This window comes from Mastomys coucha, unplaced genomic scaffold (assembly GCF_008632895.1).
Source record: "Mastomys coucha isolate ucsf_1 unplaced genomic scaffold, UCSF_Mcou_1 pScaffold22, whole genome shotgun sequence".
Classification (NCBI taxonomy): Eukaryota; Metazoa; Chordata; class Mammalia; order Rodentia; family Muridae; genus Mastomys; species Mastomys coucha.
This window is the reverse complement of record NW_022196905.1, coordinates 257,987,486-258,012,151: the sequence shown is the minus strand read 5'-3', so window position 1 is coordinate 258,012,151 and position 24,666 is coordinate 257,987,486. Positions and strand designations below refer to the sequence as shown.

The 24,666-nt window shown below is 48.2% G+C and overlaps 3 protein-coding genes across 4 annotated transcripts in view; 2 read left to right on the top strand and 1 right to left on the bottom strand.

Moving 5' to 3' along the window:
- The window catches only part of Dnaaf1 (dynein axonemal assembly factor 1), a 19,887-nt gene extending 17,701 nt beyond the window's left edge, over positions 1-2,186 (bottom strand). The window contains exon 1 of the mRNA XM_031341560.1: positions 1,815-2,186. Coding sequence (XP_031197420.1) covers positions 1,815-1,920 — 106 coding nt within the window. The 5' untranslated portion in view covers positions 1,921-2,186. The remainder of the gene's footprint in view (positions 1-1,814) is intronic.
- Hsdl1 (hydroxysteroid dehydrogenase like 1) lies at positions 2,044-17,073 on the top strand. Its single transcript, XM_031341561.1, has 5 exons — positions 2,044-2,169; positions 9,529-9,754; positions 10,481-10,926; positions 11,085-11,312; positions 14,874-17,073. The coding sequence occupies exons 2-5, from the start codon at positions 9,535-9,537 to the stop codon at positions 14,970-14,972; spliced, it is 993 nt and encodes a 330-aa protein (XP_031197421.1). The 5' UTR covers positions 2,044-2,169; positions 9,529-9,534; the 3' UTR covers positions 14,973-17,073.
- Positions 17,074-20,276: 3,203 nt separating this feature from the next.
- Positions 20,277-24,666, top strand: part of Mbtps1 (membrane bound transcription factor peptidase, site 1) — a 49,552-nt gene continuing 45,162 nt past the window's right edge. Inside the window, exon 1 of one of the 2 annotated variants that reach the window (XM_031341554.1) lies at positions 20,277-20,457. The gene's annotated coding sequence lies outside the window, so the exon portion shown is untranslated. The remainder of the gene's footprint in view (positions 20,458-24,666) is intronic. The other variant, XM_031341553.1, reaches the window with a different exon arrangement.

Genomic DNA, 24,666 nt, shown 5'->3' with positions numbered 1-24,666 from the left:
TTTTTTTTTCTTTTTCGAGACAGGGTTTCTCTGTATAGCCCTGGCTGTCCTGGAACTTACTCTGTAGGTCAGGCTGGCCTCGAACTTAGAACTATGCCTCCCAAGTGCTGGGATTAAAGGTATGCACCACCACATGCAACAAGCACTCTTAATGACTAAGCTCACAATTGCCTGTAACTCCACTTCCAGGTGATCAGATGCCCTATTCTGGCCTCCTTGGGCACCCACACATGTCACAGAAATCAGACCCTCAGAAAACAGGAAGATAGAGTTGTACTCAAACACAATTCTAGTTTAGATGTTTCTGTTAAAATCTGCTCAACAGAACAGGAGTTCATCAAGCCCATTTCTCTTCTAGGGACTGCATGAAACTTCTAGACAGGGGAATGACCTTGACTGAGTGCCACCTGAAAGGGCAGCTCTGGGACAGGACAGGATCTCTGTTTCTCCCCACTTTGGTTTAGAGATTACTGTGATGCAGTCTGCTGTGTAAATCCTCCCATTTGCCAGATGGGAGCACCTACAGTTTCCACTTCTGTAAATGTGTTTAATTGCTCAAAGTGCAACTTAGCGGTGGCAACACAAAAACAACTCACAGATAAAAGCACACACAAGAATGTGGTATGATCAGTGTGATCACTGGAACCCGTGTAAAAGAAGCAGAAAAAGATCTTTGTTCTGGGCTGGTCTCTACTTGGATGTTAGAACCCTATGTACACTATTATGAAAGACATTTTCTTTACTATTTATTCCATGGGTGTTTGAGGTAAATTCTCACCATGGTGGGGTGTTAATCTGATGCTTCAGTAGACTTTATGAGAAATGTTTTATTTCCTTAACTAAAGGTAGGATAAAAAACTAATCATTTTTAGGTCATGGGTGTGCATTACACTGCCTTGTTCTTTGGTCTTTTTTTTTTTCCCCTCAAAGCTGGGTGTTGGAAGTGCCGCTCCCTCCAGTTCAGGGCTAGCCTGGGCTACACAGGAAATTCCAAATTACATCTCAAAAACAAAACCCCAACTCCCTAAAGAAAAAAAAACTGACAAAAAGAAATATCTTGGTTATAAGGAAAGCAAGCACTTTAGATACATTTAAAGATGTTAATTAAAACATGGTCTATTCAAATGCACAGAATTTAAAAACTACCAGAATGCATGTGCACATATGGATGTGGAAGTCAGGGGACAAGTTCCTGCCTTCCTTCCATCTGGTTGAGGCAAGATCTCTCATTTCTCTGCTGCACTGTATACTTCTGCTACCTGTGAGCTTCTGAGAAATTCTGTCCATCATTCCCCCTATCTCACTTATGCTGGGAAACAGATCCTAACCTCTGCAGTTATGTTCTTCTGGGATTCAAACTTGGGTCATGAGGATTGTGTTGCAAGCACTTTTACCCAGCAAGGAACCCCTAGAAGCCTCAGACAAATGTAACTTCAAGAACTGATGAGCTCTCTAAATTTGTGTTTTGTTGGATGATGCTGAACACTGTTGGGGACTACGTCTTACACTCAATGCAAACAATTCCCAGCCACAGGAGGTACCTGATAAGTTATCATGGAATAAATAATGGGTGGTCTATATGTACGGGATTGATCATATTAATAAAGGTCTAGCACAGTGAATGGGTGGGCATATATGTGGGGTGCTGGCTGATCCATGACTGTGTGGATGGGCATGTTTGAGCGGGTTGGCTAGCTGTTCTTGTAGCTGTATGGATGGGTATGTGTGAGGGTGCTGGTTGTCCCCAGCTGAGTAAATGGGCATGTGTGAGGGACACGAGCCCTCGCCCCCTTGTCTCCCCGGCATTATGGCACCTTCTTTGCGAACCCCTGGGCCCGCGTCGCCGTGATCGCCTGCCGACTCCTCCAGACTGGGCTCCGCCGCGCTGTTCACTGGCGGCTCTGAGGTCTCGGGGTGCATGCTCACTCCTCGCCCCGCCACTCAGCTCCACTACTACTGTCTGCGTCGTTGGCTGTCCAACGCTTTCCCGGTCGCCGCGGCAACCAGTGCGCACGCGCAGTCGGTTACGCCTCCGAGGGCGGGCCTAGCGGGTACTCCACCCGGGCGCGTGCGCGGATCACGTGGGTAGCGGACCTGCGGCGGAGTCCGGGGCGGCGGCCGCGCTGCAGCCGGCGGGACGGGCTTCGGAGACCGCGCCTCTAGCTGCAGGTATCGCACCCGCGCCCCTCACGCCCCTCGCGCCCCGCTTCCGGCCATGGCCACGCCCCTGGACCCCGACCCCCGGGAACGCCCTCCCCCGCCGCGCCCCGTAGCTGCGAACTCTTGGTTCCGCGCTCTGGGCGGCCCCTCAGCCGCCTGCGCAGGTGTCCCTGCCCTGGTCCTGGATCCACTGCTCGCACCGGCGACAGGCCCCGGGACCGCCCTGTTTTCCGTGCCTCTTTATCCTCCTTTCCTGGTCTCTAGGTCTGAGTGGGTTCTAAGATTCTGGACTGATGCAGAATGGTCGCGCTGCTAAAGAAAGCGCGCAGACTCTGCAGAGCCGATGGGTTCTGCAGAGTCGCTGTGCCTTGCCCGGCGCCGCTGGGGAGGGATGGGACACTAACAGGGAGTTCCCTGTTCCACCAGCAGGACTCAGCCGCACCCCTGGGTGGTGACCGCAGCGGGTACAGGTTCCCACCGGGAGTCTCAGGGACCACCTGCCAGGGCTCCAGGCTGTGCCTTCGCTGCGAGATCCTGGGATGTCACTGCGACCGTTTCCTTCCTCTTGTGTAGTACAATCTCGTAAGATTGAGAGGATAAAGTGAAGCCGTAGGGACAACGCTCTTAGCTTTTTCATAAAGTCGGGTTAGTACAAAGAGCGGTAGCTGACATGGAACCCTGACTGATAATCCTGGCTCGTGGCTCTGGTTTATTGAAGGGTGGCGGGAAGGCACCGTTGCAAGTGCTTCTTAGGCATCACCTCATCGAATTCTCGTTGGAGGGGAGAAGTGTTAGCCGCCTTTTACAGGTGGTAGTGTTGTAAACTTCATTCCCAAGCATGGGATGGCGTTTTCAGAGTGACCCTAGTCATTGCAGAAATATTACAGAAGCGCAGAGTTCAACATTACTTTATCAGTGGAGGGTGTGTGTGTGTGTTAGGGGGGAGGTAGTGTTGCTCATTTATGTGTGGGTGTGGAGGCTACAAGTCTGTCACTCTCCACCTTATTTTTTGAGAAAATGTCTCTCACTGAACACAGTTTTCTTTAGGTTAGACTGGCTAGCTGGCCTCCATGATCCTCTTGTCTGCTCCTTTCTTCCTGATACTGAAATTATAAATTGGTTCTACAGTTACCCACTCTTATATGCTGCTGGGGATCTCAGCTCAGCTCCTCAAGCTTGCACAGCAAAAACAATCTGCTGAGCTATCTTCCCAGTCCCCAGTGGATATTTTTTAATTGAGGCAGAATTCACGTAACAAAATCCATCATTTTAGCCATTTTGAAATGTACAATACAGTGTTAGGCAGGTGTCACTGCCCTAATTCCAGATAATTTCCACAACCACAAAAAGGGATTCCACCCCATGGGCTGCAGTTTAGGCCCATCTTGCCCCCCACCCCCTGTGTTTTCTGTGTCTCTGGATTTCCCTATTGCAAACGTGCTTTATACATGTGACCATATGCTGAATGGTCTTTTGTGTCCCCCAGCCTTATGTTTTCATGCCCTAGTATTTACTCATGCCCCATTCTTTTTTAGAGCTCAGTAATCTACTTTGTTGTGCATGGGTTGTGTTTTGTTCATTGCTTGATAGACATTTGGGCCATTTCATCTTTCAGCTAGTGTGAGTAAGACTGATAGGAGCCCACTTTGTAAAATTTTAATGCAAGCAAAAATTTTCAGTTATTTTGGATGAGAGCCCAAGAGTGCCCTGCAGTTGCCTTAATTCCCTGTACCTAAGTGAAGACCTGGGTCTCAGGGATATTGGATCTTGGGTAAGAGTCCTGGGTTCTGGTTCTTATGTTGCTATTCTTTTTTTCTTAACCTCATTGTTGGTTCAATCAGTGATTAAAAATAGATAGAAGAGGGTGAGGAACCCCTGGAATATCAGGGTTTGTAAGGGCAAGGCTTGCCAGAGGGCTGATACAAAGTTTTTTCCCTTCAAGAGTGAAACTTGAGCTCTGGAACAAACAGTATCTAATGGGATGTACTGAGGCAATATTGTATTTACCAAGGCGATATTGTATACACAGCATTTTGGCACTGTGTTGCCATGCAGAAGATAAGTGAAAGCCAGTCTCCAGCAGTATAAAATCCAGGTCTATAGACTTCCATCAGAAGAACTTCTAGAAGATACTGTGAGGAGAGTCCCTGCCAGGCTTTGCAGTATGAAGGAAAATGTGATGAGCACCAGTCATAAAAGAAGGGATTTATAAACAAAAGCATCCAGCTCCAGGAGTGCTAGCGAGAGATAGAAGAGAGAGCGTGTGTCCAGGCGTCTTGTCATTCTGAGAGGAGAAGACAGTCCGATAGGAAGAGAGGCGAACATGGGCACATGTCTTTCCGAGATTCAGAACAGCAGCACTGTGGTTCAAAAGAATCTTGGCCCCATTACTAACCACTCCTACACCCTGTTGTTTGAGGGTGAATTGTTGGGTGTTCCTGGAGGTGGTGCAGAGGAGGCAGTGTGCACACTGCACACCTGTGAGGCAGGTGAGGCAGGCTTGTCGCTGTGGAAAGGATTGGTGAAATAGAGTGGCAGCCCTGAGTGCCACATGGCCCAGCACATCCCTTCCTGAATGCCTGCACCAGTCCCCAAGAGGCATGATTACGAATTTTTTTAAAAGATGTATTTGTTTATTATATGTAAATACACTGTAGCTGTCTTCAGACACACCAGAAGAGGGCATCTGATCTCATTATGGATGGTTGTGAGCCACCATGTGGTTGCTGGGATTTGAACTCAGGATCTCCAGCAGAGCAGTCAGTGCTCTTAACAGCTGAGCCATCTCGCCAGCCCCCATGATTAAGAATTTGAGTGATGGCCCTGCACAGGAGGACACGAAACAATCCTGGGCTGCTGGTATCGTGGACAGGAGTTATATGTAGGAGTGTCACATGGTACACAGAAGCTCAGACCTCAGCTGGTAGAGAAGTCTCCAGAAAGGAGGATGCAGGTCTGCTCAGGCCACTGGGGATTGATTCCTCATAGCCACTCAAACAGGCAGTACTCAGCAGTATTGTGAAGTGGAGCAGGCTGGAGGTACAGGCTGTGATGTCAGCATTCAGAATGCTAAGGTAAGATCACGAGTTCAAGGCCAGTCTGGGTCTCAAAAAAAAAAAAAAAACCAACAACAAAAACAAACCCAGCTTTTGGGAGGGTGTGCCCTTCATTGTAAGAAAGGGGATGAGGATGAGGATGAAGTCTGGGGTCCTGGAGTTCACTTGATGCTGCTTTTGTTGGGCTAGTCTCTGAGTAGGTGCTTTGTTTTCCTTTAAACTATGCATAGTAGGTTTTATATGTTTTGAATGTATTTTCTAGTTTCTTTTACTTTTTTTTTTTTCTTTTTTGAGACAGGGTCTTAGCTGTTCTTGAACTCACAAAGACCTGCTTGCTTCTGCTTGCTGAGTCCTGAGGTGTAGCACCACGCCCAGCCCCACCCCCTTATAATTATGGGGAAATTAATTTTGGACACAGCTCCTGACCTCTGGAAGACGAAGTTCCAGTTGCAGAGTCAGAAGTGAAATGTTATGTTAGAGCAGTAGAGGGTAGGGCTAGGTTGACTGGCGAAGGGTCCTCAGGCTTTGAGGAGGCTGGTCCTCAAGGCTGGCTGGGGCTTTGAACCAAGAAGGAGCTGGCTTCGAAGGCTAAACAGGACTTGGGCTTCTTTGTTCAATGCGGACTCAGTGGAAACAGCAGAGCCAGAAGACAAGTACCATGCCTGCGCGCCCTGTGGTGCAGAGGGCCAGGGGGCTTTAGCCCTTCCTAACCTGTAGGCTCACCTTTCAGTCTTAGAGTAAAGGGCTTGCTTCCCCATAAACTCTGTCGTTGTGGCTGAGGGCCTGGCACAGTGTCTTCTAGACTGGCAGTGTCCGTCCCTTCTTGCTGACTTCTGCCCTTGTGTCTGCCTTATTTCCTTCTGTAACAAGTCACAGAAGTGACTTAAAAAGTGGTCATTCCTTCATAGGTCAGCAGTTTAGAGACCTCACCACACAAAAGTCACAGCCCCAGCAGGGTCCTTTGGGAGATCTCAGTGAAGATTGTCCTTACCCTTGCTGGCTTCCAGAGTCATTCACAGCCCTTGACTGTGACCCTGTGGAGACTGTGGTCATGTCGCTCGCCCTGCCTCTGACCTTGCTGTCCCCATCGAAGGACACGTGGGAATGTCCAGTCATGCTTCAAGACTGTTCGTGGGATGGGGCCTGGCTGATTCCACACCCTCCCTCTTTGTCCTAGAGTTCTTACTGGTCTCTTAGAAGTGCCCCATGCACGTCCTGGTTTTCCTCCCTGCCTCACAGATGGCCAGTTATCTTTCTGTAGGTCCCCAGGCATATGGACCAGTGTACTCGACCAGTGTACTCTTGATATATTTCTCAAGTTGCCTTTTGTCAGACACCCTTAGTCGCCCTGTTTGTGTGGTTTGGGTTTGCACGCACTTTGCTGTGTGAGGCCAGTGACCCTCAGTTTAGGTCTTTTGACGGACGGCTTTGTGCTTTATTAATAAACAGTCTGGTGTTCGACTATATTAGGCTTCTGTGAGTTTGGAGGCTGTGAGTCAGGTCTCCCCTTGACCTGGCTGGGAGAAATGACTGAGTGGTGTTTCTTTTTGTTAAGGCTCCAGAGCCTCAGGGCTGCCAGTGCCTGTTGTCTAAGTCAATGCATCATAGGTGGTGGGACCTCTGTCTGAAAAGCTCATGAGAGTGGAGAGCTGGGGAAGAGTCTCCAGGGGGAAAATGGGGAATCCTGCCAAGCCCTGCAATCTCTCCACCCCCTTAAGTCCCTTGCCTTTCTGTCATTTCTGCCAGGTCAGGAGAAAGTGTTGGGCACCTGGTTCAGGCACCCGGTTCAGGCAGGCCAGCCAGACTTGATCAGGCATTGGTGTACACAGGCTAGCTGCTGCGGTGTGGAAGTTGGGTGCTTCAGGGGACCTGAGGAAGGCAGTGTACAGAGAGAGGGTGACCCTTCCACAAATGGAGCAAGCAGTGGATGTGGACAGCCAGTGCTCAGACTCAGGCCCAGTATAGATTGCCATTGATCTCTACGATCTCCAGGATGGATTTTCATCCTATCTTGATGATGTGTCCCTAAGAAGAAGAGTCAGGACGGGCGAGGAAGGCATGCCCTCTGACTGTGCCTCCAAGCCAGGGGACCGTCCCCAGGCACATGCTCTTTGCTTTGCTGCCAACTCATGCATGAAGAGTTTGCTTTGTTTTCAAAGCGTTGCTCTTAGTTTTGCATCAAAGTATTTCCAGCTGAGCTCGGGGTTGTTTGGGCTTTCCTTCACAGCTCAGCATTAAGAGGAGAAGCTCTGTAGCACCAGGCCCAACGCTGGTAGCAGGAAGGTAAGAGAAGATTGGGGTAGACAAGGATTAGAGAAGAACCCCTTGAGGTCAGGCACCTTCAGTAGTCCGACCCTTCCCTCCCTCCACCCCTCTCTTCTCCTCCTCTTCCTCCCTCCCTTCTCTCTTTTCTCCCTCTGCCGGTACTTGTAGCTAGCACCTCATTTGGACAAGCCGCTGAACCACACTTCCACCTCCAGCCCCCTTAGATGTTTTTCATTAAGTTCCAGGCTGGCTTTAAACCTCTGTCCTCCCAATTCAGCCTTTCCAATAGCTGGGATGACAGATCTGTGCCATAGGGACTGATTTTGTTTTGCTTTTTTGTGGGGTGGAGGATGGGGGAGACAGGATCATCACTATGTAGCCCTGGCTGCTCTGGAACTTACTATGTAGACTAGGCTACCTTGAAGAGACCCACTTGCCTTTTCCTCCCAGTGCTGGGATTAAAGGCATGTATCACTGAGTTCAGCTGAGGCCTGCTTTTTTTTTTTTTTTTAATTTATATATTTATTTTTTGAAGACATGGTATTACTGTGTAACAGCCCAGTTTTTTGGCCTCAAACATGGCATCCTCCTTTATCAGCTTCCCAGCTTCTGAGATTATGTGTTCACATCACTACTCAAGTTTGAGAAGACCTTTCACAATTTACTGTCATGCCAGCTTCATTATGAATGTGATAGAAACTGGAGCTTACTTACTGGGGAGAGTGTGGTCAGAGCCTCACAGCCAGCTGCCCCTTCTCTGCTGTCTGTGGCTGTATAATCCCAATGGCCCTAGCTGGTAGTCAGTTCTCAGAGTTCCCTGTGTCTCTCACTGCAAGGCGTGCTGAAAGGTTCCTGCTTGGTAGTTAGTTTGTTTCATTTTTCCTTCTGGGAGACTTGACAGAGCTTGAGTTATGTCAAGGTAGATGCACAGGGTGTCCTAGACACAGGGCAGAGGGCGTCCATTCTTTCCCCAAAGCTCCTGCCATTTTGCCTCCCTGTTATTTTCTGGGCTCCCCTCCTCTCACTTTAGTGGAATTCCCGTCCAGAAGTCATCCCCACAACATCTATATTTTCTTATTTTTTGGGGGGGGGGGCAGTTGGCAGAGATACTTGAAATCTAGTTTCCCTTGTTAATCTCACCCTTCATAACTATGTGTGTGTGAGCCTTCAGGCTCATCTGGCCACTTAGTGTATCCTGGATCTGACTGCAGTGGCTCGTTCGTCTGCTGTGGTCCAACCTTGGGGATGCCATCAGGACCATGCCTGGCCTCTGTCCACCTCTCCAGGGTCACCTCTGCTTGTAGGCTAAGGTACCCAGGCAGGGTTGCTTTCTAGTTGTTAAATGCTTGCCTGTGTCTTGGATGCATAACACCTGTCATCATACCTGGGACATGTCTGCCCTTTAGCATGTGTTTCCTGTGTATATACTATAGAAGACAATGTGTGGGACTTTCTCGAACCTAGAGGCCAGGAAGGAAAATACCAAACAAACCAAACTAGAAAGGAGGCTGCTTGCTGTGCTGTCCTAGAAGATTACCATCTCCTCATTGGTGGTGGTGGTGGTGTGCCCCTTTTATTTAATATGCATGTTTTTTGGGGGGGCCAAGGCCATGTGCTGTCACTCACTGTGTTTATTCTGTTAGTCACTGTTGAGGTAGTAGGTCCTCTGTATTTGCTGACTGAATGATGCCAGGAGCTGGAAATACCCCAGGCTGCTACCCAGTGATAATTGTGCCTCCTACAGCTCTAAAGTAGGCACCCGACGAGTTTATCTTTGTTTAGGCTGCCAGTAGCACAGAATCAGGAGTCTTGGAGGAATTCTGTAGCTCTGTGGCGTAATCTACTTGGAAGGCAAGAACTTTCTAAGCCATAGGTGTTAAACAGTGGGGTCATGCCTCCACAGTTGCAGGCTGGCTGTTCTCAGGAATTAATGTTATTTGAGTGCAGAGCTCTGAAGACCAGGGTTCTCCATCCTGCTGAGGATGTCTGCTCCTTCTGGCTTTGCTCTGTCCACAAAGAGCGGCTCTCTCTTTTCCTGTCCCCGCAGGTCGCCATGGCTGCTGTTGACAGCTTCTACCTCTTGTATAGAGAAATCGCCAGGTCTTGCAATTGCTACATGGAAGCACTTGCCTTGGTGGGAGCCTGGTACACAGCCCGAAAGAGCATCACAGTCGTCTGTGACTTCTACAGCCTGGTCAGGCTGCACTTCATCCCTCGCCTGGGCAGCAGGCCGGACCTGATCAAGCAGTATGGAAAATGGGCGGTTGTCAGCGGTAACTTCAGCTCCAGTGGCCTTTCTGTTTGGGTTGTGTTTTAAGTCACTGCTTCCAACAGGGAGCTACAGAACCTAAGTGGAGTCTTCCGCCTCCTGCTGAGGCCTCATTCTGTGCTCTCTCACCTCACTTTAGGGAGCCCTGCCCTCAGACTGGCATCCCTCAGATTGACATTCTCTTTATTTCTCTAGCCCGGTCCCCAGCCCCTCCTTCCGGGCCCCCCACATCTTTCCTGTTCTCTGTTTTAAAATTATCCTCTGTGGCAGTCAGTGTTCTCAGAGATGCTTCACCCATTTTGAATTGCATTGTAATTTATCTCTGTGTCCCAGAAAGCCCATCCCGACACCTGAGCAAGCCAGGTGTAAGTTTGGAAACAGATTCCTATAGCGATTTACTCTAGGGGGCTGCGTGTGGGCACTCACACATACATAAAGGTCTCTGTGTGTACCACTGTGCACGTATAATGGTCTGGAAACAACTTTTGGGAGTCGTCCTTTCCACCATGTGGGTCCTAGGGTTTGAACTCAGGTTGTCCAGCAGCAAGCACCTCGCTTGTCCCTGCCTGGGGATCTACAGTGTTAGGATTCACCATTGTCCTTAATTGGCAGATGTCAATGCTTTTTTCCCTTGTCCATTCTTCTGTGATGAGATCAACAGTGAGTGGTTTAGATCTCTTTTAAGGATACCGTGTTTCAACATGCTCCTGGCTCCTGGCTTGCCTTGCAGGGGCCACAGATGGCATCGGGAAGGCCTATGCTGAGGAGTTAGCGAACCATGGACTCAACATCATCCTGATCAGCCAGGAAGAGGAGAAGCTGCAGGCCGTGGCCAAGCACATAGCCGACACCTACAGGGTAGAGACACTTGTCCTGGTGGCGGACTTCAGCAGAGGCCGGGAGATTTACGCTCCAATTCGAGAAGCCCTGAGAGACAGAGACATTGGCATCCTGGTGAATGACATAGGTGCATTCTACCCCTATCCGCAGTATTTCGGCCAGGTTCCCGAGGACACGATCTGGGACATTGTGAATGTGAACATTGCGGCTTCGAGCCTGATGGTGCACATTGTGCTTCCGGGAATGGTGGAAAGAAAGAAGGGCGCCATCGTCACCGTGTCTTCCGGCTCCTGCTGCAAGCCCACCCCACAGCTGGCTGCCTTCTCTGCATCCAAGGTAAGGCTCTTGTCCCCGTGGGCTGGCTGGGGAGTAGTCAGCTCCCAGTTGCTTACCCTGGCACTTTTCCCCAAGATGGGAACAGACAAGCCTTTCTGCTCCTGGGGTTTCTTTCAAGTTCCATCCAGGTTATAAGTGCTCCCCCTCTCCCCCCCCAGGCCTATCTGGACCACTTCAGCAGAGCCCTGCAGTACGAGTATGCCTCTAAAGGGATCTTTGTGCAGAGTCTGATCCCCTTCTACGTGACCAGCAGTGTAACTGCACCTGGCAGCTTCCTGCACAGATGCCCTTGGCTGGCGCCTTCGCCAAAAGTGTATGCCCAGCATGCCGTGTCGACCCTGGGCATTTCAAAAAGGACCACAGGCTACTGGGCCCATTCTATTCAGGTAGCACCGTGCGCCGCTGTCAGGTCAAAGCTCGTGAGCTGTGCCAGGGTGGGAGGGTTGGGAATCCTCACTCCTACATCCCACATTTGCAGTGATTTTGGTTACAGTGCGAGGTGCTCATGTGAGGTGATTAATGCAAAAGTTTTCAAATTTCCTTTGTTACCCTTAAAACACAAAACAGGCTGCTTTGGAGTATGTGGGGGTGTGAGGATACTGGGTGCTCTGTAGAGATTTCAGGGCAGAGGTCCTGGTGAGGCCTGAAGTTGGAAGTGTTCCATGCACCTCCCCATCCAGAAAGCCATCAGGTTATGGGCTCTTAGTCATGTCGTCTAATGAGTCTCCACACATCTTATTCTCAGCCTCATTTCCTCAGGAGACCTAGAACTGAACCTAAGATTTTTGTTGTTGTTGTTATTGTTGTTCAGACAGAACAAAGATCTTAAAAGTATTTGAAGGCCAGCCAGATGGCTCAGTGGGTAAAGGTGCTTGCCACCAAGCCTGATGACCTGAGTTAGATCTTAGAGACCCATGTGGTAGAAGAGAACTGCCTCCACAAGTTATCCTTGCATCTCTACAAACGCTCCGGTGAGCATGCCACCCCACCCCATGCACACACATCTGAAAAAGATTTAAAATTTATGAAATATTTTAAATTGTGATTTTGCCCAGGAACTAAATGATTTATAGTAATTTGTTTTTTATTGTCTATAATAGAAATAGATGTGCCCAAATTTTACTGGGCAATTTCTGATTACCAGGTAAATTATTTGGGGGGCTATCATGCATAAAGATAATTAATTCAGTTTACCAGCACAAGATAAATGTGAGAGTCAGTCAGCAGTGACTTCTCACACTCGTCTGTAGCTCAGAGCTGCAGCTTGCCTAAGAAGCTGTCTGACTGGGAAGCTATTTCCAAGTCCGTAATAACTAGAGCAGTGAGCAGAGAGGCTTGGGCTTGGTCGTCTTGGGCTGGATTTGGTAGCCTACCATCTCTTCAGTCACCAAGGGGCTGAGGCAGGAGGACCTCTACTTAGGGCCAGCCTGGCCTATGGAGTGAGACCTTTTCTTTCTCAAAAACAGAACAGAGAAGGGCTCCAGGGTTTTGCCATCCTCTTAGGGATGCAGCTGCGAGGACAATGGGTGGTGAGACAGAGACACTTTCCCCGCGTTTATGAAAGCAGCGCCTTAGCCACGGCACATGCGTCCGCATCAATGAGCTCACCAGACTGTGGTTTTCACCTAGGGCCTGGAGTGCAGGCTGGTAAGCTCAGCTACTTTGCAGGCAGCAGCAGGAGGATTTCAGAACTTGCCTGAGCTTTAAGTGAGCTCAAGGCTAACCTGGGCAACTTATCAAGAACTTGTCTCAAAATAGAAAAAGTTTGAGAGAGAGACAGAGACAGAGACAGAGAATAAGAACAAGAACAAACTGGGGATATTGCTCAATGCTTATGTGCTTTCTTACCAGGCACAGGGCCTTGGATTATATAGCCCCAGTACCATTATGGGCAACAAATGTGCTGTGAGTTTAATGAGAACTGGATTCTGCATTTGTTCATTCCTGGGAGGAGGAAGTTGATAGATTGTGTGCACTGGGGGATCTCTGCAACAGCAATGAACACTGCATTAGCTGCATCTTCTCAATGGAAATGTGTAACACAGTAATGGATGGGCCAGGAAGGGCAGAAGGATTGGTGCCTGGTGCTACACTGGTTCAGATGGGTGGCCACCTGCGTGGAGTTAAAAGCTCACTGCGGGCCTTTCAGGGACTTCTGCTAAGAAGCTGCGGTGGCAGCTGCACAAGTGGGTATTCAGGTGAGAGGTTTCTGTTGGAGACAAGTTTGAAGGATTCATCTGCAGCATCTATAACACCACAGAGAGAGCACGAAAGGAGAACTAGGTGAGAATCTTATCACCACAGGGCAGAATGGAGGAAGGAGGTCTAGCTGAGGTGGGGATGGGGTGAGGGAGGCCAGGTGGATACTGAGAAGAGGCGTTTCTTCCTCAGCTGGTCCACTCCAGCTGGGATGGGTTGGTGCCAGCGCACCCAGCTCCCAGCAGCTCAGTTCTTCCTGAGAGGACCTCAGTGTGAGGGCAGAGAGCCTGACCTGAGCACACTTCTGCAGACCTGCTTCCCTACAAAATCCCTGTCTTCCACCTGCCTGGCCCAGTCTGGGAGTGAGGGATCCCCTAGTCTTCAATGCTGAGGTTGCATCCCAGCACCAAATTGCTCTCAGTCACTCTCAGTGCCTTCCACTGTCTCCTTGAACTGCATTGCTTTGGGGGCTGCCACTGATTTTTTGCTGCCTCAGGAGCACTGCTTTCTTAAACTTGGAAGCGTCACCACCCACAACTGGACTCAAACTCTAAAGAGCATAAAGAGCCTATAACCCTTTCCTGCCTGCCTCCGCTCCCCTCTCGACAACATAGTCATGGACCCTTCCCTCCCCAGCTCAGAGTGGTGCCGCCCTTCCCTGTCTAATGAGTTCTAGCTAGGTGAGTGCAAAGCTCAGAGTATGCCAGAGTGGAAAAAGACTGCCCCGCAGAGCACAAGAAGAGTGAGGTGTTGTCTCCACAGCAGGGCCTCCCCTAAGAGGATGTAGGGTTTCATTCAGAAAGTCTCTCTCTCTCTCTCTCTCTATATATATATATATCTATATATATAGATATATAGATATATATAGATATATCTATATATATAGATATATATATATATATATAGAGAGAGAGAGAGAGAGAGAGAGAGAGAGGAACAACCCTCATCCTCTCTCTATATATATAGGATGAGGGTTGGTCTATTCCTGAGTGTGCTCAGTTTATTGTTAGAGAGGATGAGGTGATGAACAGAGATGCTCTGGGCATGCTTAGCTCTCATCAGGAAGTGCAGCTAAAACTGAAGGAGAGGACATTTTGAGGGTATCCCGACTCAGGAGTGTGCCTTAGAAGCCCCAGTGCCTCATGTCTACACTCCAAGGACAAACTTCGTCATTCCTCTTCCCTTAGCTCCCACAGACATCTGCCAAGGGTGCTAGTGCTCTGCTGCCATGCTGGACAACTGTTCTAACCGTTCTCTAGTTGTCCCTTCCCACTAAGCAAACATGAGAACACACATAACAAGTGTCACCCAAGGGGTTGCCTCTGTCTCAGGTGCTCATAGTTTTGTATGACCCACTACCAGGTCCTCCCTGGGGACCCCGCAACACTCCTTTCATTTCCTCAGATTTTGATGACATCCTGTTTGGGGTGGTACAGCGTAGCTTCTCCTTGGGTTTAGAATGTTTTACTACAGACACATGTTACCAGGAGCATGCAGAAGGAGCAGGCACTGGTGGTGGGCATCGAGATGGGGCATCGTGTCTTTGCCCCATCATGTCTTGCTTCCATCCAGTGAATGAATGGAGCTGAGTGCCCTGTGTAGAGCAGATCTCGGTATGGAAGGGGCTTGGGCTTCTTCCTTATCAGTAGCTATCTGCTGGGTTGGATCCCACACTGACCCACACCCTTGTTTCTTCAGCTCTCATGGCTTGGGACTCTAACCACATCTCCTTTCTCTCTCATTTGTAGTTCCTCTTCGCACAGTATATGCCTGAGTGGCTCTGGGTGTGGGGTGCAAACCTCCTCAACCACTCCTTACGGAAAGAGGCCTTATCCTCCCAAGCCTGAACCTGGAGCTCAGGAGAAGCTTGGCCAAGCCACAGTCATCTACAGTATTCTGGCATTTGGAAGAACACATCACTTCACCTGTGTATTGCCTCGAACTGAGTACATAGTGCATTGCCATCCTTCATGAGGCCGACTTTTAAGTCTGTGAGAACAACCTCAGGGACCACATGGGTGGCCCAGGGCACATAGCCACGAAGCCTGAGAACAGAACAGGACGCTTCCCCAACACTTAGAGCGTGACTGGCTAGCTCTTGTAACTTCTTGTGTTGGTATTTTTTTTCTTTTTTTGAGAAATCACCTGTTTTCCTTTTATAGGTGATTGATTATAGTATTGGCTTTCAAAGTGTTCATCACGCTGGGCGTGGTGGTTCATGCCTTTAATTCTAGCACTTGGGAGGTTGAGACAGGTGGATCTCTATGAGTCTACCTGGGCTACGTAGTGAGTTTCAGGCCAGCCAGGGATATGCAGTTAAACCTATCTTAAAAAAAAAAAAATTAACATTCATCAGGAAGACAACAGAAAAGTGTTATTTAAACTGTGAACTGTGAGTGCAGGTGGTGTTAACAGTAGACATGTGTCACACCACATAGCTCCATTGGGGGGCGTCTGTGTATATACACTACCTTTCCCTAAGGTCCCCCCTAGAACCATGCGTGTGATGTGTGTCTGAGCAAAGTCATTGATAAGATTTTACTGTAAACTTTGTCAGGACAAGGTAATGGGGAGCCTTCCCATAGTGAACGCCTGGGTTACTCCTTTTTATGTGGTGAAAGCCTTTCTGACTCTACGTCGTCTCGTGAGCTTGCTGTGTCTGACACTGCTTTCTTTGAGTGGTTTTTGTCTTTCTAACTCTGTAGGTGGCTTTCATTCCTAGACTGGGACACATGACATGTTGTCTTTTGATTTCTGAGGTAATTGTTGTGGCTAAGTGGTGATTCCTCAGTACATCCGTGTTCTAACTGACCCCCTTCAGAGCTTGTCAGAGCTGGCTTTCATACACTTTTCTATGTAATCCAATTTCACCCCAGGAGCATTGTTGATAAAATCATCACGTGTTTGTAGAAGAGTGGTTAAAATATGGGCAACTTTTGTGTGTGGTACAAGGTAGTTGTTGAAGTGATGTTAGCAGCTCATTTTTAGCCTGTGTAATGAACGTGTACGTTATAGGGTATGCTTTTATTAGCGTGAAGAGTCCTTTTCATAAATCCCACAGTATGGGTGTACACTGAAACTTAGTGTCCTTTTGGGTCTTCTAAAATCAACCTCTTGGAACAACGGTCTCTTGGGAACCCGGAAGTCATGGCAGCTTATGAGAGTGGAGGATGTGGCGTTTATCCTTGTGGTGCTGCTACTGGGCCTGGAAGGTGAAAATGAGTGGCAGGCTGGGATTTGTGTAAAGTTGCTTTAGTGACATCCCATCACCTGTAGGCCCAGATGCACTTTGTCCAGGGCAACAGATGTGGCATTTTCAGCTGTGACTCGGATCTAGAAGATCAGTGTCTTCATGTCCTTAGTCATGTCTTCAAAACGTGCAGAACGCCATGCTTGGAGACAGAGGAGGAGGAGCATCGGTGGAGACGTCTGTCCACTGCTGAGAACCTGCGTGGATATGTGATAGGCAGCAGCTCGTCCACGTGAGATATCATCACCCATTGTCCCTTTGGGGACGAAGGCAGGTGACCCAGGGGTTCAAAGCCAGCATGGGCTGTATAGTGAAACTGGTTCAGGAAACAAAAAACATCAGAAGACACACTGTCTGTTCTGTATAAGGTCCTGTGGTCCGGTATTCAGACTTGTCGGTCAAGTGCGGAGTCCTTGCTCTGTGATGAGAAGGAGTCAGTGTCATCAGTGATGTTCCCTCAGTGGGACTCAGCTAGAACCAGATCATGTGTGGACTCAGAGCACAGTGATCCGTGGCTGCAGCAGAAGACCCGAACCAGGCACCATTAGGCTTCCTAGCTTTCATAGACAGACTCTCTCTGCTGAGTTAGTCCACCCACTGTGGACATGGTTGTTACCAAGGAAGGAGGAATTTGGAACCTTTGTAACTCCTCCTGTGAATTGGGAAGTAATAATAAAAGCATCATTGTTTCCCTCAGGTGTCACTGCCAGGAGAGGTGCTTTTTTCCCCCCTTATAGACATTGTGAGCGGAAGTTGACAACACCCGTGCTTATCATTGGTTAAACAGGGTGCACACCATTGTGCTTACTGGGCATCCGAGGGACCTAGCTCTCATCCTCTGGCTGAGTAGCTGAGGATAGGCCATGCACTTGGTGTTGTGGAGATGGTGGGGCTGCTTATCACGAACCGTTTCAATGGTAGGTACAAAAGCCAACTGTGGTAGGTTCTAGAGAGTGGGAAGAGAAGTGGGAGAGAACAGAATTCTTAGCAGGTTTTTTTTTTCCCTCTAAGGTGTGTTTTTTAGGTTAATTGTATATATGCAATGTACGTATGTTGTGTATGTATGTTTGACTGTGTGACCTTGTATGCACCACATGCATGCAGGTGTCATTGGAAGGCATTAGATTCCCTGGAACTAGAGTTATAGATGGTTATGAGCTACCATGTGGGTGGTGGGGATTAAACCTGGGCACTCTGTAAGAGTAACCTGTGCTCTTAACCACTGAGTCATCTCTCCAGGCCCCTTTTTATTGATTTATTTTTTTGTATTTATGCATCTGTGCGAGTGTCTGCCACGTGTACAGGGGCTACAGAGACCAGAGAAGAGAGTCAGAGATCCCTGAAGTTACAGGTGGTTGTGAGCTACTTGATGTGGGTGCTGGGAACTGAACTTAGGTCTTCTGGAAGAGCAGTAAGTGCCCTTAACCACTGAACTATCTCTTTAGCCCCCCTGATCAGCCATTTTTGTTTTGCTTACTTCAGGGATGTAAAATCTCTCCCTATTTGGGAACTAGAGGATTGGTGGCCTTTCCTCAGTCTTGGTGATCTCTGTCCTCAGTCTCTGCTCTTCTCTACCCACAGTGAGCTTGGTACAGTCCCTGACTCAGGACTGACCATGCCTCCTGTGTACTTTGAGTTTTGATGTGTTTGTGGACAGTGACAGCAAGCCTCCCTCTGGTAGCCCTGTGGTCACATGGTTACTATGCAGTTATCCCTTGGTGTCTGAGGGAAGCAGTCTTGGGCGCCCAGTGATCACCAAAACCTGCAGATGCTTAAGTCCCCTGGATCAAACAAAATAGCATTTGTATGTGACTGCATAGGTCCTCTGTACACTGAGGTCTTCACTGTAATACACATCACTACATAACCACAATGATATTACAGACTCAATACTTCCCAGTGAGGTCACTCCAGCACTTAGAGATTAATAAGGAAACTCTGTAACGGTAGCATGGGATTGGTTCTGGCTACTCTACAAAAGGGGACCAGCCCTGAAGAGAAATTGTCATCAGTTTAAGGAGTTTCAGGGCCCATAGTTACACTTTGAGCAGTTAAATTTGTGTCACAGACACAGAAATTCCTAAGTTTGGTTGTTTGAACAAGTGGGGGGATTTACAACATAAAGTAATTGCTCTAGTTATTCTGAGACAGCCCCTAGCAGCTGTTAGCCAGGGTCAGCATGCCTGCTTGGCAGAATATTGCTCTTCCTGATATGAACCTGGACTTAATGAGGACCTTGATTCAGGGGTGGTGTGACCCAGTACCCCCTTTGAACTTTCTAACAGAGGCATGGTCTTTGATACAGGAATGTTCCTGATGGCCAACTGTGAGCCAGTGGTGTTTCCTTTTGTTATGTCCCTAATAGGTGGTGATCTTAGTGAACAGATCTTAACAGAAACACTCAGAAAACCAAAACTTTACGTTCAAGGTACAGTTGTCTCTTTCTTAAAGTCTGGTTAGGACACTACTCAGCCTTGAGCACACCTTTAGTTAAAGTCTACTGTATACAACTTAATATTTCTTAAGTGGGCTTAATGAGTCCTTTATGACATTAACTTATCGTTCCCAGTTTCTCCTGAGCCAGCAAGAGGCTTCTAATTACTGGGCTCCAGGCAGCTGAAGGACAGAAGACCTTGGAAGAGTGTGAATTAGCAGGGAGACATCAGGCCAAGAGCAAAATTGAAGTCGTGAGGCAGAGAGTGGGCAGGCAGTGGGGTTGCCACACAGCATCTGCCACATGATGGGCCATCTATGGGGTTCTGGAACCTGGGAACAAATGCAGTATATCCTTTTCAACATGTGGGACTACATCCCACATACCTGTACATCTGTCTCAAAACTGCCCTTTTAAAACCTTGTGTGTATGTCTATGTAGGCTTATGCCTAGGAGTTCAGGTGCCCACAGAGCCCAAAAACAGATCTCTCTGGAACTGAAGTTACAGTGAGCTGCCCAATATGGGTTCTGGGATCTAAACTTGGCTCCTATACAAGAGTAGTGCCCTCTCTTACATGCACTCTTATGGGCAAGTCATCTCTCTAGCTTCTATCTGCCTTTTCTGACAGAACACCTGAGGAACAACTCAACAAGAGTTCTGCACAAGGTCTCCTCTACACCCTGACCCAAATCTCTGGGTCCAGATCCCCATTCTTGAGTTTGCTCAGCTCGAGGCCTAGTGAAAAAAAAAAAAAAAATCCAGTTTCTACACCAAGCTTGGAAGCCAAGGCCCATCTCCCGAGCTTGTGAGCCTAGGACTCTAGGTTTGTCTCCTCCATCCTGTTTGGTTCAGTCGCATTCCCCAAGCTGCTTGCTGCCTACACTCAGGTTGTGCCAGGGTCAAGTGTGATCCAGCTCAGTACTAAGGCTGAGAATGGGCCCATCCTGCTGGTGTCTAAATCGCTCAACTGCGTTTTACCAGGTGAAATCCTTATTTGTTCCAAATGATAACTATTTGGTGTTACAAACACCCTTTCTGTTTCTCAAGATGTAGATGCCCCCGCCTGGCAGCAGTAATAAACTGGGTCATCAGAGGCCCTCTCAGCAGCTGGGGCCATTGGGAGGACTTGTAGATTTGGCTTGACCCCTCAACAATAGTGGTGGGTCAGGAGGGTGCATAGGCCCAAGCCATTGGAGGCCATTAGTAGTTGGGGCCATGGGAGTAGCTCAGGAGAACGCAAAGATTGGATAGGAGACGTCCTACTTCTGCCCTGCAAAGTTGCCGGTTCCTCCCCAGAGTTTCCAGGCCAGGAAGGCCAGAAAAGCCCAGACAACCTGTGTTCCCTATATAACCACAGAGTGCGATCTGGCCCCGCCCCTCCCTGTCCCCACCCCCGCCCCAAGGTCGCAGATGTCGCGAGATCTCTGCACAGCCTCTCGCCTAGGTGCCGGGTCGTCAAGAGCGCGCACGTAGGTCGCGAGCGCGCGGAACACGCTGGGCAGTTGCTCCCGTCCCCTCCCCCACATACAGCGGCTCGGTCTCGCGAGACTTGCGAGTAAACATCCCCCGAATGGAGACCCGAGGTGTGTTGGCGGCGGAGCCGCCGTTCTCCTGGGTCCGTCGACCCCGAGCCTGAGGCGGACGCAGGTACGTCAGCCGGCGGCGGGCGAGAGCCGGCCGCACCCTAGGCCCTGACGCCGGCTGCCCTCGCGGGGGCCGCCAGCGACTGCAGCTGCTCCCCCAGAAATTGGCCCGGAGCTGCGGCCTGGCCTGCGCCTGCGCGCCGAGGCGCGCACGCGCCGTTCACCTCCGCAGGGTCCTGCGGTGGCGAGCCCCAGGGTGCGGGCCTGCAGGTCCGTGCTCCGCGAGCGCGGCTCGTCCTTGCCTTCACTGTAGGTGTCTTAGAGTGGCGCTTTGAGGGGACGGGAGGAGCACGGGAAGATTTGATTCTGGGGCCAGCCTCACTAACTCCTAGGTTTGGAAACGAATGAAAAGCCGAACAGAGAAAAGCACTAAAATCTGCAAAACTAGTGTGTGTGTGTGTGTGGGGAAAAGTTAATATTTGAGACAAGGTCTGAGTAGCTCAAGCTGGCTTTGAACTTCTGATCCTCCTGTCTCAGCCTGGTGCTGGAATTAATAACGTACAGCATCACACCACCAACCGTTAGTTTTTTAAACGTAAGAACTTGATTTCTATAAAAATGTCCGTACCACAGGATCACTTGTGTTAAGTGTTACCGCCCTGTGACTTTGTGTCATCACAACCCAATTTGAGAACCACTCCCAAGACTCCTGGTACCCTTCTGTGATTAGTACCGATTTTTAGTCTGCTATTTTAGTCACCAATGGACTTGTCTCCTTAGGTTTACCATTTGGGAATAGTCGGTCAGGAGTTGCATGTGGCCTTTAGTGCCTTGTTTTCAGAATTCATCTATGTTGTAGCATAAATCAGTACCTCCTTTTATGATTGTAACGTAAGTCAGTGTTTCATCTTTTTTTTTTTTTTTTTTTTTCGGTTTTCGAGACAGGGTTTCTCTGTGTAGCCCTGGCCGTCCTGGAACTCACGCTGTAGACCAGGCTGGCCTGGAACTCAGAAATCCGCCTGCCTCTGCCTCCCAAGTGTTGGGATTAAAGGCATGCGCCACCACCGCCCAGCTCATCTTTTTTTTTTAAGATTTATTTCATGAATATGAGTACACACTGTAGCTATACAGGTAGTTATGAGCCTTCATCTGGTTGTTGGGAATTGACTTTTAGGCCTCTGCCTACTCCAGTTAGCCCTGCTTGCTCCCATAGACCCCACTCTCTCCCATAGACCTTGCTTGCTCTGGCCCAAAGATTTATTTGTTGTTACATATAAGTACATTGGAACTGTCTTCAGACACACCAGAAGAGGGTGTCAGATCTCATTACAGGTGGTTGTGAGCCACCATGTGGTTGCTGGGAATTGAACTCAGGACCTTCGGAAGAGTAGTCATTGCTCTTACCAGCTGAGCCATCTCAGCAGCCCAGTATATCATCTTTAATGGCTGGATGATATTCCATTGTTTAAAAGCCCACTGTTACCCCCCACCCCGCCCCATTCATGGGGAATACCTTTTGCCAAGGTTTTATCTTGCAGTATGTGACATATTTGGCCACAGAGCTGGTTTTTGTGGACTTTTTGGTTTTTTTTTTGAGGGTAGGGGTGAGGTGGTTACCTGAACCTGCACTTTTGCCCATTAGGACTCTCCTGTATTCTCCAAACATCCCATATAACCAACAATTTGCTGTTATTATTTAAAAAGTGATGTGGTGTTGGCAGGCCCTCCTCCCCACACACTCAGTGGGAATGAAAGAGGGTGTTTTTTATTCAGATCTTGTTCATTCTTGGTGCTATAATATGTTTTATTCTCTGATTCTGTTCTCTTTCTGATGGTAGGCAGTCTTTGGACTAGGAGGTCCAAGGGAAGTCCCTATGTATGTGTGTGAACTTGTGTGTGGAGGCCAGAGCTCTGCAGGTGTCTTCCTTGTTTTTTGAGACAGGGAATCAGTGATTCTGAAGCATACTGATTGAGCTAGACTAAGGGGCCACTGTGCCCCAGGGGCAGTCTACCTCAGCTCTCTGTTTGAATTTTGGGGTCTTAATTTAAGTCCTCGTGCCCCACGGACCATCTTCCCAGCTTATCTAAGAAGTCTTTTTAGTAGTTTCTTTTGAGGAGAAAGTTGTATATTACTAGCAACTTTATTTTCCTAGTGACTTATTTATGTTCATTTCATGTTCGTTGGTGTTTCACCTGCCTGTATATGAATGTGAAGGTGTTGGAACTGGAAGCTCCCCTGGAACTGGAGTTACAGACAGTTCCAAGCTGATACATGGGTACAAGGAATCAAACCTGGGTCTTCTGGAAGAGTAACCAGTGCTCTTAACTACTGAGCCATGTCCCTTATTAGCAACTCTTGATTGCTTTGGGGATAATATAGATGGGATCAGAACCCACCCAGTGAGATCTGATGCTCAGGAATCCAGACTTTCCATTTGATAATGTAGGAGGTGGCAAACGAATGGATTTCTTTCTTAGTCGTGCAATCTGTTTTGATGTGTTTTGTAAATCCACGTATTTATGATGTGTGTAGGAGCACACATGTGGAGCTCAGAGGGCAACTGTGGAGTCAGTGCTCTTGTTTTACCTTTTTGAGGGTTCAAGGGATCAAACTCAGGCTATCAGGCCAGCCCAGCAAGTGCCTTTACCCATGGAACCATCTGGTTGGTCCTATTGACCGTTTAATTTATTTCTATTATGTGTATGAAAGTCTGGCCTGCATGTGTCTGCACATCTCTTGCCTGAGGAGATCAGAGCATGTGGGTACTGGGAATAGAACCTTGGTCCTCTGGAAAACCAGTAAGTGCTCTTAACCACTGAGTCACCGCTCCTATTAATCTTGACAGTATTTTCCCCTCATATAAGGAAATGAATTTCAGCTAAATTGAGAAAAGTAAGAGGTTTGTTGGCCCAGTCTGTGGTTGGCTGGTACCTGTTAGATGTGCAAAGACTAGGAACCAAGAGCAAACTCTACAGGGACAGGCAGTAAATACCTGGGCTTCTCTGTTCACACAACACTGAACAGGGTTGGCTCATTGAGGCCTCCATATGCACCTTTATTTTAAGAGAGTACCTTCTGGCACTGCTTAATTGTTAGCCTGTTAGACAGTGGGAATACAGCCAAGTGTGCAGTTGAGTTTCAAAAGAGATCATTTCCCAGCCAACTTTTAATTAAATTGAATAGTACCCTTTCATGGTTTAAACAGCCTTCACTGGAGTTATTTCTGTAAACTCATTTATGAAGAGGCAAGTCATGGTGGCATAATTAGATGACTGCGATACGGGTCATTTCCTCTCACCTGAATTAGATTTTAAAATTATATCCAAGCAAATAACTTCAGATTTATTTAAACTATGCTCAGAAGTGTAATCTTGGTGGTGTTCTCTTACAATGTGCACATTGTAAGAAGAATTTCAAGCTGAAAGGGATATTGCCCCTTGCTGCTCACTCTCCACTCTCTCACACTGCACCCTTTTGCATCTGTCCTCGTGTGCAGGTATCTTTCCCATGCAGTATTTGACGTCAGGCTCATCTTGAGTCTACCCATATGAACAATGCAGTCACACTCGGGAAGCCACAGGTGAAAAGGCCTTCTTTTGGGTATGCTTTTTATAGAAGATAACCAGGTCTTCTACTAGGATACCTGGGAATTAAGTCTGATCACTACTTGGTGGATCCAGGGGCAGCCTCAAGAGGCCCTGCAAGTAGAGTGGCATCCCTGTGGAGTTTCTGGAAGGAACCATGAGAAGCTGCAGGTTCTCCTGTAGCTGGGAAGACCACTGTAGACAGATGTATGGGAACAGCTCAAGAGAGGAAAAGCTTACGATCACTGCATACCAAAATCAGTAAGCCTGGCATGCTGATTTTTGTTGTTATTTTGTTTTTGAGACAGGGTCTCACTATGTAGTTCTGATTGTCCTAGAACTCTCTATGTAGACCAGGCTGGCCCTGAACTCTCAGAGATCCTCCTGCCTCTGCCTCTGGAGTGCTGGGTTTAAAGGCGTGTACTGTCATACTTGGCTTACAGTTGAACTTTTGTGCTGTTGTCTTACCAGAAAATGTAACCTCATTTAAAATTTATTTTAAAGGATTTATTTAAAATAATAAACAATATGATTTGTCTAATTATAAAAACATAAAAGCTCTTTATAAACTTTGAAGAAATATAAAGTGGAAAAGATCTAGTCATCCTGCTGTAGCACTTTTACTGTTTTATTAGTTACCTTTCAGTGTTATTTTTTTCCTGTGTACATAGATACATTAAAAAAAAAA